At 42.3% G+C, this 14,637-nt stretch overlaps 1 protein-coding gene across 1 annotated transcript in view; it reads right to left on the bottom strand.

Moving 5' to 3' along the window:
* The window catches only part of LOC124144034 (integrator complex subunit 6-like), a 34,629-nt gene that overhangs the window by 17,197 nt on the left and 2,795 nt on the right, over positions 1 to 14,637 (bottom strand). The window contains exons 3-9 of the mRNA XM_048384948.1: positions 11,626 to 11,775; positions 7,258 to 7,347; positions 6,627 to 6,810; positions 5,711 to 5,842; positions 3,495 to 3,539; positions 1,130 to 1,353; positions 392 to 544 (exon numbers count right to left, since the gene is read on the bottom strand). Of these exons, the coding sequence (XP_048240905.1) occupies positions 392 to 544; positions 1,130 to 1,353; positions 3,495 to 3,539; positions 5,711 to 5,842; positions 6,627 to 6,810; positions 7,258 to 7,347; positions 11,626 to 11,775 (978 nt within the window). The remainder of the gene's footprint in view (positions 1 to 391; positions 545 to 1,129; positions 1,354 to 3,494; positions 3,540 to 5,710; positions 5,843 to 6,626; positions 6,811 to 7,257; positions 7,348 to 11,625; positions 11,776 to 14,637) is intronic.

Raw genomic sequence — 14,637 nt, 5'->3', positions numbered from 1 at the left:
AACAGGGGGGACTGACCAGGATGACACCACCATGGGTGACCGACCGGGGTGACCAACAGGGGGGACTGACCAGGATGACACCACCATGGGTGACCGACCGGGGTGACCAACAGGGGGGACTGACCAGGATGACACCACCATGGGTGACCAACAGGGGTGACCAACAGGGGTGACCAACAGGGGGGACCAACAGGGGGGACTGACCAGGATGACACCACCATGGGTGACCGACCGGGGTGACCAACAGGGGGGACTGACCAGGATGACACCACCATGGGTGACAGACCGGGGTGACCAACAGGGGGGACTGACCAGAGTGACCGACCGGGGGGACCAACAGCGGGGGACTGACCGGGGGGACCGACCGGGGTGACCGACCGGGGTGACTGACCTGCCAGCAGGAGTTTGGCTGTCGTCTCTCTAGGATGTACTGAGTGAGCGGCGATGGTTCCAGCTCGTACTTGTCGAAGGGTAGGTTCTCGATGACCATGGGATCACACGGAGAGCAGGAGAATCGCAACACAGGGTGGGCTGACCGCGGAGGCTGGGGACACAATACACATTTATACATCGTCTAAACTCAGAACTGACCTTAACATTTACTTGCATTTATGGAGGTATAAATGTAAAAAACGTAATAAAAAATGTGTACGTACTGACCTATACAACGAGTGCACAGCATTTTGTAAATTTATACCTCCATAAATGCAAATTCATATTGAAGTTAATTATTATAAATAAATACATCAACAATAATAACTTCAAAGACAAATTTAATTATTAACCCATTAACTGCAGAAAACAATACAAAATCAGTAACAATAAGTCAGCACTAAAATTCAACACAAGCCCTACCCATTCCATTATCAGCCAATTAGGAAAAAGTAGTCTGTTTGTGGGCATGGCCTATTTTGTTTTCCATTTATGGAAACAATTTTTTTTTTCAATAATTAAATTCCGTAAATGATATTCAATTTATATCTTCTTTGTGGGCTCCTACTTACTACCAGTCATTGAGAACCATCATTGGATTCTTAACTGTCCTCAGCCAGAATAAGTGTTGGGCTAGTAGGCTGGTATTAACTTTAAAGACTGTCTAACCCATATTCCAAACAAGCTGTAAACTCACCAACTGCGGACTACTGACGTCAGGCCAGTAAGCCTCAGGGATCGGCCAGTGTCCGACGGAGTACCCCTTCTGCGCTGATCGCGGGACGTAGATGAGCTTGCGGCAGTTGTGCCATGCTGCATTCAGCTGAGATTGCTGCAAGTTCAACTGTTTCTTATCTTCATTGCCATTCTCACGGTCAGAGATGATCTTGTTGGCGTCTTGATTCTCAGTGAGCGCCGGGCCTGGAAGGAATCGACATTGTTTTGATACTTTAGACAATCAAACTGACCACACATACTTTCAGGTTTTATTGGTTGAAGTGAAAAGATTACTTCTTTGTGCGAGAGAGTTTAGTTCACAAAAGAGTGAGTGAGTGAGTTTAATGCCGCTTTTAACATTATTACAGTTATATCGCGGCGTGTCAGCTTAATGTGGGAGGAAAACACGAAGTGATGCAGGTCTCAGACGTTTACCACTTCGGTGAAACCCACGAGCACGTGTATGGTGCTGACAAACCTAGAAACATAATCGGGGCGAACCGGCATTCGAAACCCACAATCATAGGTATCTGGCCTGCCCAAGGGACGCAACTCTGCACAGCAAATCGCTGCGCCTTAGACGACTGGGCCACCTGTGCCCCCTGTTCACATAAGGAATATTCCACATGTCAGATCCTGGGTACCAAGAATCCAGCGATAGAAACTAACTGTTTCAGTCTATTAGTCCTAAAACAAATAGCAACCCCTTAAAAATGGCAAATGTCTACGAGTCCTTGTGATACCTTAACTATTGGGCAGTGTGGGGGGACTATATGACTATGTCTGTTTGTTGTTGTTTAACGCCGCACTCAGCAATATTCAAGCTATATGGCAGCGGTCTGTTAATAATCGCGTCTGGACTAGACAATCCAGTGATTGATATCATGAGCATCGATCCACCCAATTGGGATCGATGACATGCATCAACCAAGCAGGCGAGTCTGACCACCCGATCCCGTTAGTCGCCTCTTACGACAAGCATAGTCGCCTTTTACGGCAAGCATGGGTTGCTGAAGACCTGTTCTACCTCGGATCTTCATGGGTCTCACTCATTTGTAGACCTAGGGGAAACTATTGACAGAGTATATCCATCTTCCTGAGGCAAGGGAGTTAACCGACTTTAAAAGTCCAGTTACCACCTTTGCAGAAATAGGCTGGTATTCCGGAGTTTTTTTTAGCTGGACTAACAAGTCTATGCATCGTCCAATCCAAATCGTGTAACGAACTAGACATCCGGTTGATAAACAACATGGACTTCAATGTGCCGATTTCGGATGACTGCAGAATATGCACAGCATGTGTACCGTCAACTGGGCAACGACAGATATATTAAAAATCTTTTCATGTTTTTAATGAAGGTGCTCAACTCAAGTGATTTGATGCACTTTGCAGGATAAGACCCATTTTACTGGTATTATCAAAAACTTTTGCCAGACTGTACTGGTATTATCAAAAACTATGCCAGACTGTACTGGTATTATCAAAAACTATGCCAGACTGTACTGGTATTATCAAATACTTTCGCCAGACTGTACTGGTATTATCAAAAACTATGCCAGGCAGTACTGGTATTATCAAACACTTTTGCCAGACTGTACTGGTATTATCAAACACTTTTGCCAGACTGTACTGGTATTATCAAAAACTATGCCAGACTGTACTGGTATTATCAAAAACTATGCCAGACTGTACTGGTATTATCAAAAACTATGCCAGACTGTACTGGTATTGTCAATCTCAATGAACAGGAAGGTGGCAAACAATCTTAATAATTGCTGTTTATATTCTAGCTCACCTTGAAACACATACACCGAGTTCTAAGATGCATCAAAAGTATTCGTCTTGTGGGCAGACTACAATTCCAAATGGAGCGTCCAAGCATCTTAATGCATGCCTGAGGCACACTTTGGAATAACACATTTCTATCTGTGTCTGTGGCGTGATGATGATCCAACACTTTAACTACCAAGTTACCCCCACCACCCTGTTTCTCTACACTACCGATAGTACATTAAGCAGTTCAGGGAACCCGTGAAGATCCAGGGTAGAATAGGTCTTCAGCAACCCTTGCTTGACGTAAAAGGCGACTATGCTTGTCGTAAGAGGCGACTAACGGGATCGGTGTGGTCAGACTCGCTGACTTGGTTGATGCATGTCATTGTATCCCAATTGCGTGGATCGATGCTCATGATGTTAATCACTGGATTATCTGGTCCAGACTCAATTATTTACAGACCGCCGTCATATAGCTGGAATATTGCTGAGTGCGGCGTTAAACAACAAACCAAACCAACCAAAACAAGGAATCTGTACCACTTGGGCGCTTTATCAAATAAACACTTTACCTTTCAGAGTCCCATTTAGTTCTGAGCTGCCGTCTGCTTTAACACCTGAAATGAATAACAACGTAATAATATCTCACAGAACCTGCTGAATTCCGCTGTATTTTGCAGAAATATGTCTATCTTGCAGAAAATTACATTTTGTGCAGAACCCTAGCAGAATTTTGCATCTCTCGAAGAATTTGTCAAATACACTGCAGAATTTTAACATGTGAGTTGAAAGGTGGTTTTATTTCATTTCAAGTTGACATTTGTATTATTGCTTACCGAAAGTGCCATTTTGTAATGTTGTGTACAACATTTTTATTTGCTCATAAATAACCACGGATTGAGGCAAATGGAAGCCAAGATTTAATCTCAGAGTGCAGGAAAAGGCGTTTTAGGGTAGAGAATTCTAAAATCTCAGTGAGTGAGTGAGCGAGTGAGTTGGGTTTAATATCGCTTTTAACAGTATTCCAGTCATATCATGGCGTGTCAGCTTAATGTGGGAGGAAAGCCCGAAGTGATGCAGGTCTCAGACGTTTACCACTTCGGTGAAAACCACGAGCATGGGTATGGTACTGACAAACCTAGAAACATAATCGGGGGAGCCGGGACTCGAACCCACAATCATAGGTTTCTGGCATGCCCAAGGGACGTAACTCGCACAGCGAAGCCCGACGCCTTAGACTACTGGGCCACCCTTGCCCCCCTAAAATCTTCAGAGCCCTGCTAGGTAGCTATGCGACCTCAGGTTCAGCTACTTCACGACCTTCACCATTTACTTGTAGGCCAGATAGAAGAGCCAGTAACTTTTAAAAGGAGCAAGCAAAAATTCCTTGTCAATGAGTCCTTGTCATAACCATTATAATTAAAGTGAGTGAGTACGATTTCCGCAGTTTTTCCGCAATATTCCAGAAATATTACAGTGGGCGACACCACAAAGGGGCTTTACACATACTATCCACGTGGGGAATCGAACCCAGGTCTGAGGAGTGAAACGTTCTAACCACAAGACTATCCCCCCGACCCCCACTCATATCAATGTATGATTTAGTACAGGAGGTCTCTCATGCATAACCTCCCATTAGTTTAATATCTTACAACAGAACAATTTATGGTTGAGTGCACAGCAAATCAACAGACTGTTACCTTAGCTACCTATGGGATAGTCCATTAATGAAAAACAATTAAAGCTTTTAATTACGCCACACTCAGCAATATTCCAGCTATATGATGGCAGTCTGTAAATAATCGAGTCTGGACCAGACAATCCAGTGATTAATATCATGAGCATCAATCCACGCAATCAGGATCGATGACATGCATCAACCAAGTCAGCGAACCTGACCACCCGATCCCATTAGTTGCCTCTAACAACAAGCATAGTCGCCTTTTGAGGCAAGCATGGGTTGCTGAAGACCTATTCTACCCTGGATCTTCATAGGTCTAATTACAAGAAGACATATCAGAGAAGAAAATCCCAGCATAAACAAACTTGAAGATCGAAAAGATTAATTTGTGGTTTGAAAAAGGCCTTCCTTGAATAAGGGAATAAACACAGTCTGTGATGACAGTTAAACTTTCAATTACAAGTGCACACATCTGCACATAGACTGCGATCACACTACACCGCTCTGAGATGGGCTGTAGGCATTATCCTACCGTATTTTCTTGAGTATACTGCGCACCCAAGTGTGATGCGCATCCCACTCTATAGGATTCAGTATTTTTTAAATCAAAGATTTCCTTGAGTATTATGTGCAGAAAAAAATACACCGTACCCCTTCAGCAAATTCAGATAAAAAAACGGGTGATAAGAAACTTGATCAGTAAAAAATTTAAATTTGAGATAAAAAAGCACCAGATGTTGATTTACAGTTTAAATTGTATCTTCTGTTCTGTAATTAATCCCTAGCTCAATGTCTGATAAGTGGGTGTCTAAGGCTAAAAAAAATAATAGTCTTGGTTCTCAGGCACTGCCCACGTCATCATAAAGTTCATTACACATTTCTTATTTTTTTTCCATTTTCCATTTTTTTTGTGCATTGTGTTTTAGTATTTGGAGTTTTATATTTTTTTGAAAATGGAAATAAAAACAAAACGTTTGGCAGGCTTTATGATGATGCGTGGTGCCTGAGAGCAAAGACTAATATTTATATTTGCCTGACTAATGACACGTCATCATTTCATGTCTCACTCTTTCTACATAGTGTGTACATGTTGCAGGTGTAACCTACCCTCGGTGATTAAAGGTGGTGGGTCGTTTCCAATTTTTTCAAAGTTTATCACCACTCCACTTTGCACTTTCTGCACCAGAGATTCTAGAGCTCCATTCAACATCTTCTGAGTGAAGACAGCATACGACCGACCTGAAACATGTCATGATAGAAGTACTGCTGACAGTGAGTTGTTTATGCTGCACTTGCAATATTCCATCTATACAACGACAGTGTCTGGACCAGATTCTCCAGTTGTTAAATGTTGAAGTTTGTTTGTTTGTTTGTTTAACGCCGCACTCAGCAATATTCCAGCTATATGACGGTGGTCTGTAAATAATCGAGTCTGGACCAGACAATCCAGTCATTGACATCATTAACATCGATCCACGCAATTGAGACAAATGACATGCATCAACCAAGTCAGTGAGCCTGACCACCCGATCCCATTAGTTGCCTCTTACGACAAGCATAGTCGCCTTTTACGGCAAGCATGGGTAGCTGAAGACCTATTCTAACCTGGATCTTCAAGGTCATTAAATGTTAAAAGTTAGTTTGTAAACACATAACGAGATCTCATGAGAGCAAGACTACGTTCAAGATGGCGGCGCCCAGTGGGTGATATTGTGAGCAATGATCCACCACATCAGTGTATTATTAAACACAATCAGCGAGTGAGTGAGTATGGTTAAACGCCGCTTTTAGCAATATTCCAGGAATATCACGGCCGGTGGCACCAGAAATGGGCTTCACACATTATACCCATGTCGGGAATCGAACCCAGGTCTTCACTGTGACGAGCGAACGCTTTAACCACAGGGCTACCTAATCGCCCCTAAAACACAATCAAGTCATCAATGTATTTGCCAATAATTAAAAAAATTTGAAACTGATCTACCAAATGGTGCGTACAAACGTAAACAATATGGCCTCTCACCTCCTGTCACGTCACACATGGCGTCTATAGGGTGGGACTCCGCGGGCAGGATAAACGGGAAGGCATTTTCTGGCGGCACACTGCCAGGCATTCTGAGAACAATGCTGAATATTCTTTGGTCCCACCGAAATGGTTCCTTTGTCAACTCGGTGCCAGGAACATTGTTATTCATGGGCAGGTTCAACTGGAACAAATATTGCCTTGTCTTAGACTTGAAGCACCATTGAATAACAAATTTAGTCTTGTCCTATCATTGAAGTATTATAGAATAATGCTTGCCAAGGGTGACACCACACGTGTTTACACTTGTGTTTCGGGTGTATGTACGTATTTGTGTTTCCACCATCTGGTCATCTACCATTGGATGAGTGGGTTCTTTTGAGTGCACAGGGTGTATGTACGGTACACTAGGGGTAGTGACAACACTGTGAGGACCTGTAAACATTGTTGGCCCCAAGGCTGATTAACAACCTGGTCACTAGCGGGATACGATCTCAGCACCTGGCGCTTGCTAGCCTGGACAATTATCTGCCTTGTCACATAGGGAATTAACAGTACTCCCCAATATTAATGTCCGAGCAGAACCTGTTTATGGACAAAACACAAACATTCAACCACGGCAGAGTGTTACCTCAGCTTGCACGCCGTTCATGGTTGTGAGGTAGCCGCCATCAGTAATCACGATAATCACAGCTGGCTCCAAGAAGAATGGACTCCGCCCCTGCAATACACAACAAAATATGTATGGAATGTGCATTACAGTTTGAACAAAACTCATGGCCACAAATAGCCGTGGTTGATATTTTTGAGAATTCTGCATTGGGTTCTCATTGGTGGGAACAGATTCATTGGTTCAGTGATTTCTGAGGAGGTGATGTTTATAGTGCTAGGAGGTGATGTTTATAGTGCGAGGAGGTGATGTTTATAGTGCGAGGAGGTGATGTTTATAGTGAGGAGGTGATCTTTATAGTGCGAGGTGATGTTTATAGTGAGGAGGTGATGTTTATAGTGAGTAGGTGATGTTAATAGTGAGGTGATGTTAATAGTGCGAGGAGGTGATGTTTATAGTGCGAGGAGGTGATGTTTATAGTGAGGAGGTGATGTTTATAGTGAGGTGATGTTAATAGTGCGAGAAGGTGATGTTTATAGTGCGAGGAGGTGATGTTAATAGTGCGAGGAGGTGATGTTTATAGTGAGGAGGTGATGTTTATAGTGAGGTGATGTTAATAGTGTGAGGAGGTGATGTTTATAGTGCGAGGAGGTGATGTTTATAGTGCGAGGAGGTGATGTTTATAGTGAGGAGGTGATGTTTATAGTGCTAGCAGGTGATGTTTATAGTGCTAGGAGGTGATGTTAATAGTGCAATGAGGTGATGTTTATGGTGCTAGGAGGTGATGTTTATAGTGCGAGGAGGTGATGTTTATAGTGCGAGGAGGTGATGTTTATAGTGCTAGGAGGTGATGTTTATAGTGCGAGGTGATGTTTATAGTGAGGAGGTGATGTTTATAGTGAGTAGGTGATGTTAATAGTGAGGTGATGTTAATAGTGCGAGGAGGTGATGTTTATAGTGAGGTGATGTTTATAGTGAGGTGATGTTAATAGTGAGGTGATGTTTATAGTGCTAGGAGGTGATGTTTATAGTGCGAGGTGATGTTTATAGTGAGGAGGTGATGTTTATAGTGAGTAGGTGATGTTAATAGTGAGGTGATGTTAATAGTGCGAGGAGGTGATGTTTATAGTGAGGTGATGTTTATAGTGAGGTGATGTTAATAGTGAGGTGATGTTAATAGTGCGAGGAGGTGATGTTTATAGTGCGAGGAGGTGATGTTAATAGTGCGAGGAGGTGATGTTTACAGTGAGGAGGTGATGTTTATAGTGAGGTGATGTTAATAGTGCGAGGAGGTGATGTTTATAGTGCGAGGAGGTGATGTTTATAGTGCGAGGAGGTGATGTTTATAGTGAGGAGGTGATGTTTATAGTGCTAGCAGGTGATGTTTATAGTGCTAGGAGGTGATGTTAATAGTGCAATGAGGTGATGTTTATAGTGCTAGGAGGTGATGTTTATAGTGCGAGGAGGTGATGTTTATAGTGCTAGGAGGTGATGTTAATAGTGAGGAGGTGATGTTGATAGTGCAAGGAGGTGATGTTTATAGTGCGAGGAGGTGATGTTTATAGTGCTAGGAGGTGATGTTTATAGTGCAATGAGGTGATGTTTATAGTGCAAGGAGGTGATGTTAATAGTGAGGAGGTGATGTTTATAGTGCTAGGAGGTGATGTTTATAGTGCGAGGAGGTGATGTTTATAGTGCTAGGAGGTGATGTTTATAGTGCAATGAGGTGATGTTTATGGTGCAATGAGGTGATGTTTATAGTGCAAGGAGGTGATGTTAATAGTGAGGAGGTGATGTTTATAGTGCTAGGAGGTGATGTTTATAGTGCAATGAGGTGATGTTTATAGTGCTAGGAGGTGATGTTTATTGTGTGATGTGATGTTTATAGTGCGAGGAGGTGATGTTTATAGTGCGAGGAGGTGATGTTTATAGTGCTAGGAGGTGATGTTTATAGTGCTAGGAGGTGATGTTTATAGTGCGAGGAGGTGATGTCTAGTGAGGTGGTGATGTTTATAGTGCGAGGAGGTTATGTTTATAGTGAGGAGGTGATGTTAATAGTGCTAGGAGGTGATGTTTATAGTGCGAGGAGGTGATATTTATAGTGCGAGGAGGTGATGTTTATAGTGCTAGCAGGTGATGTTTATAGTGCTAGGAGGTGATGTTTATAGTGCGAGGAGGTGATGTTTATAGTGCGAGGAGGTGATGTTAATAGTGCGAGGAGGTGATGTTTATAGTGAGGAGGTGATGTTTATAGTGAGGAGGTGATGTTAATAGTGAGAGGAGGTGATGTTTATAGTGCGAGGAGGTGATGTTTATAGTGAGGAGGTGATGTTTATAGTGCGAGGAGGTGATGTTTATAGTGAGGAGGTGATGTTTATAGTGCGGAGGTGATGTTTATAGTGCGAGGAGGTGATGTTAATAGTGCTAGGAGGTGATGTTTATAGTGAGGAGGTGATGTTAATAGTGCGAGGAGGTGATGTTTATAGTGCGAGGAGGTGATGTTTATAGTGCGAGGAGGTGATGTTTATAGTGAGGAGGTGATGTTTATAGTGAGGAGGTGATGTTAATAGTGAGGTGATGTTAATAGTGCGAGGAGGTGATGTTTATAGTGCGAGGAGGTGATGTTTATAGTGCGAGGAGGTGATGTTTACAGTGAGGAGGTGATGTTTATAGTGAGGTGATGTTAATAGTGCGAGGAGGTGATGTTTATAGTGTTAGGAGGTGATGTTTATAGGGCGAGGTGATGTTTGTAGTGCGAGGAGGTGATGTTTATAGTGAGGACGTGAAGTTTATCGTGCAAGGTGTTGTTTATAGGAGGTGATGTTAATAGGGCGAGGAGGTGATGTTTATAGGGCGAGGAGGTGATGTTTATAGTGCTAGGAGGTGATGTTTATAGTGCGAGGAGGTGAAGTTTATAGTGTGAGAAGATGATGTTTATAGTACGAGGAGGTGATGTTTATAGTGTGAGGAGATGGTGTTTTTGTGCAAGGTGGTGAAGTTTATAGTGCGAGAAGATGATGTTTATAGTACGAGGAAGTGAGGTTTATAGTGTGAGATGTTAATTGTGCGAGGAGATGATGTTAATTGTGTGAGGAGGTGATGTTTTTAGTGCTAGGAGGTGATGTTTTTTGTGCGAGGGGGTGAAGTTTATAGTGCGAGGAGGTGATGTGTATAGTGCGAGGTGATGATGTTTATAGTGCAAGGAAATGCAGTTTGAGAGAATTTGAGGGCAAGTGTTTGATTGGCATTCTAGAAGTTGGTGAGTAAATAAGAAAACACAACTTTATGGATAACAACTTCTGATTTATTGCATTTCACTCCAGCTTGATAACGGTGGAAGAATCAACATCGAAATGTCACTACATGCAATATACCAGAAATTGTTATCCATAAAGTTGTGTTTGCTTATTTGGTCAAACCAAGGTGAAAGTTTCAATATCACTTAAAAAAACAAAACAAACAGAACAGAATGGCTTCATTAATCACGATGACCAATGATTATTTTTTGTATTTGGGGGGACGGACAACTTGCAATGACATTCATTCTGTGAGTGAGGTTGTGAGGGTGATGAGTGATTATGGTTTTACACCGCTTTTAGCAACATTCCAGCAATATCATGGCGGGGACACCGTAAATGTGCTTCACACATTGTACCCATGTCGGGAATAGAACCTGGGTCTTCGGCGTGACGAGCGAACACTTTAACCACTAGACTACCCACCTGCCCTCAGTTGAAGTTGATTGAGTAAGCCTGCCCTCAGTTGGGTAAGTATGTGAAGTTGATTGAGTAAGGTTGGGTTAGGGAGTCTTTTTGAGTGAGTGAGTGAGTGAGTGAGTGAGTGAGTGAGTGAGTGAGTGAGTGAGTGAGTGAGTGAGTGAGTGAGTGAGTGAGTGAGTGAGTGAGTGAGTGAGTGAGTGAGTGAGTGAGTGAGTGAGTTGGGTTTAACACGACTTAAACAGTGAGTGAGTATGGTTTTACGCTGCTTTTAGCAATATTCCAGCAATATCACGGCAGGGGACACCAGAAATGGGCTTCACACATTGTACCAATGTCTGGAATCGAACCCAGGTCTTCGGCGTGAGCGAAAGCTTTAACCACTAGGCTACCCGACCGCCCCCGACTTAAACAGAAATTCAAAGATAATCATGGCAAGTCAGCTTGATGAGGGAGAAAAGCCTGAATTGATGCTGATGTTAGCTGTTTACCACTTTTTGTGAAACCAGCGACAACATGCATGGTGCTGTCTACATAAATCAGGAGGAATCTGGAATTCAAACTCATCATCGCAGGCATTCTAAGGGATACAACTCTCCATAGAAATGAGGCACCACAGCCAAGTGGGCAATCCCTGTCCCCTCCAGACATGTTAAAGGCACACGATACATACCTGTCCGTATGTGTCAATCCCCGACTGCATGCGGTTGATGTTGAGCAGGTCAAACGCATTCTTCAGGGCAGGGCCGAGTGTGGACAAATCTCCAGCCTTCAGATTCTTCAACTCAGATATGAATGTAGCATGGCTCTCTTTCCACCCCGCCTGTAAAAATAAATATATATAATCATAAATGTCAATGCCATTCCACCCTGCCTGTAAAAATAAATATATATAAATATAAATGTCAACGCCATTCCACCCTGCCTGTAAAAATAAATATATAAATATAAATGTCAACGCCATAAGATTCGGGGTAGAATAGGTCTTCAGCAACCCATGCTTGCCGTAAAAGGCGACTATGCTTGCCGTAAAAGGCGTCTATGCTTGCCGTAAAAGGTGACTAACAGGATCGGGTTGTCAGTCTCACTGACTTGGTTGATGCATGTTATCGATCCCAATTGTGTGGATCGATGCTCATGATATTAATCACTGGATTGTCTGGTCCAGACTCGATTATTTACAGACCGCCGTCATATAGCTGGAATATTGCTGAGTATGGCGTTAAACAACAAAGCAACCAACCAACCACCCCGCCTGTAAAAATATATATATATAAATATAAATGTCAACGCCAGAGAATAATCAGTTTAGATTATATGCCGAAACAGATTCCATTGGCCATAAAAGGGAAAATATTGATGACAGTTATATGAATGGATCACTGAAAATCAGTGATGACACCAGGTGTTCACAAAAAGGAAAGCAAGTCCTGCACCCTCCACTCATACAATTTTCTAAAAATGTATCCTGTATCAATTTTCTTATCAGATACATTTTGGGGGTTCACAAAGTGGTTTTTGTTTAACACTGTTCTCGGCAATATTCCAGCTATATGACGGCTGTCGGTAAATAATCTGGGCCAGACAATCCAGTGACTGACATCATGAGCATCGATTTCCACAACTGGGATAAGATGACATGCATCAACCAAGTCGGCGAGCCTGACAGCCTCTTACAACAAGCATGGGCTGCCAAGACCTATTCTAACCCGGATCTTAACAAAGTGACATACTCGTATTGAAATATCACTAATATATCTGATGACATGATTGTAATTGTTACATAGCAATAGTTATTGGATTCCTCTTTCAACTGCTTCTTCCGTTCCTTATCAACTTAGATATGACTCCAAACTTGCAACCATCCGGAGTAACTTTTTAAACAAAATCTCATCTTTTCTTCATCAGACAGATCTGGGATTTATTCAGAATTCCAAACTAAGAGCAGTTGTCACTTGTCAGTAGGGCTACGACGAGTCCAACTTTACTACCTGGGTACCAGACCTACCGAGCAACTGCTATCTGTAGGAGAAACCATGTCTCCGAGGGATTCCTGGAGATTGTGAACCCTCACTTGAGGGACGTTCCCGAATATGAGGGTTTACAATCTCTAGTAATCTCGAGGAGACATGGTTTGTCCAACTTAAAAACCGACTCATCGCATAGACAACGTTTTTAATTGAATAACTGTAATAAAAACTCTCAAATGTATAACCTGTATCGGAGATGAAATATCGGCTGCAGTCGTGAACTCGGTTCAATGAAACCGGTGACCTCAGCATGTGGGATTCGCAACGGTGCGAAATCTGCACGTGAGTCTCGCAATGGCACGAAATCTGCACGTGCGTCTCGTAGGCTGTTCGTAGTTTTTGTTCTATCAAGGGTTTACAATGATTGTAAGCCCTCCTGCGAGGTGTTACCACAATTTCAAAAACTCCATATCGAGTTACACAAACAGCCAGTAGGTTTTTAAAAATCTCAAGAGATTGGGAATTGTTTTACCAGAGCTCTGGCAAAAAGTATTTAAATTCATGTATAAATTGATCTGGTCATGGACAACAACATACCACGCCATGGCTACATTTACACTGAAGTTGACTGAAGCCTTATCTTAACTCATATATAAAAGTCAGAAGGAATGCGTGCAGTCAGAGTGAGAGAGTGAGTATGGTTTTGCGGGCTTTTAGCAATATTCCAGCAATATCAGCGTGACGAGCGAACGCTTTAACCACTAGGCTACCCGACCGCCCCCCGCGTGCAGTCAGAAAGAAATGCAAACATTAGCTACTTGTAGTGTAACCATGGTGTTAATTTCCATCCTGCTTTGGACTATTTGGACTACAGTTACAGAATGGGATATACGTACAGAGCTCCAGATAAGGTGCATATCTGCGTGAAATACGCATCAGAAATGCAGAAATACACAGCAAAATATAATCCAAGCGTATCAAATACGCAACGAACATTACAGATACGCTACAAAAATAAAACTTGTGTGTATCATCAAAATATTGTGAAGTAACCCTGCGTATTCGATTAGCAAATCAGCAACTTATTTTGAAATTATAAACGGGCATTCCGTCAACCTTGCCAAACTCCACGATGACGGTTACATCATGATCATTTGCCATCACACTTTCTTGTGGAAGTATCGTGGTATTTTTGAGTCCTATAAAGCTCTCGAACCCACACGACACCAGTTTGCAGGGACTAGATGAATAGTGTTTTTAAATATTTAACTTAAATACCCACATGTGTAAAAACTAGTGGGTAACAGAATTTTGAATACGCAGATAGAATTACTGATACCCAATAATTTTAAAATGCATGGTTAAAATACCCACAACACCAAAAGCTTATCTGGAGCTCTGTACGTATAAAGAATCAACTTGCATACTATGCACAGACTATCATCATGTCTGCCTGTATAATCTGTAATCTGCATATTTACAGCTCCAATTTGCTGCTGGTGGTTTGTGATAGGGTCCCACCAAATTCAGAATGTAAAAACAACAACATAGAAACGAGTGTGGTTTTTCAACTATCAACTTTATCAAGAATTATTCATGATTTGATCCTTCATTATAATGTGGTAGTGCTGTAATTTATTATAATCTGCTCCAGAGAATACTCTCTACCAGTATTGTGTTACTGTAATTACGATTTGGGTTTTACTGGATGCAAA

This window comes from Haliotis rufescens, unplaced genomic scaffold (genome assembly GCF_023055435.1).
Source record: "Haliotis rufescens isolate VD_foot unplaced genomic scaffold, xgHalRufe1.0.p SCAF_52, whole genome shotgun sequence".
NCBI lineage: Eukaryota > Metazoa > Mollusca > Gastropoda > Lepetellida > Haliotidae > Haliotis > Haliotis rufescens.
The sequence above is the reverse complement of the archived record's forward strand: the minus strand, read 5'-3'. Positions and strand labels throughout refer to the sequence as shown.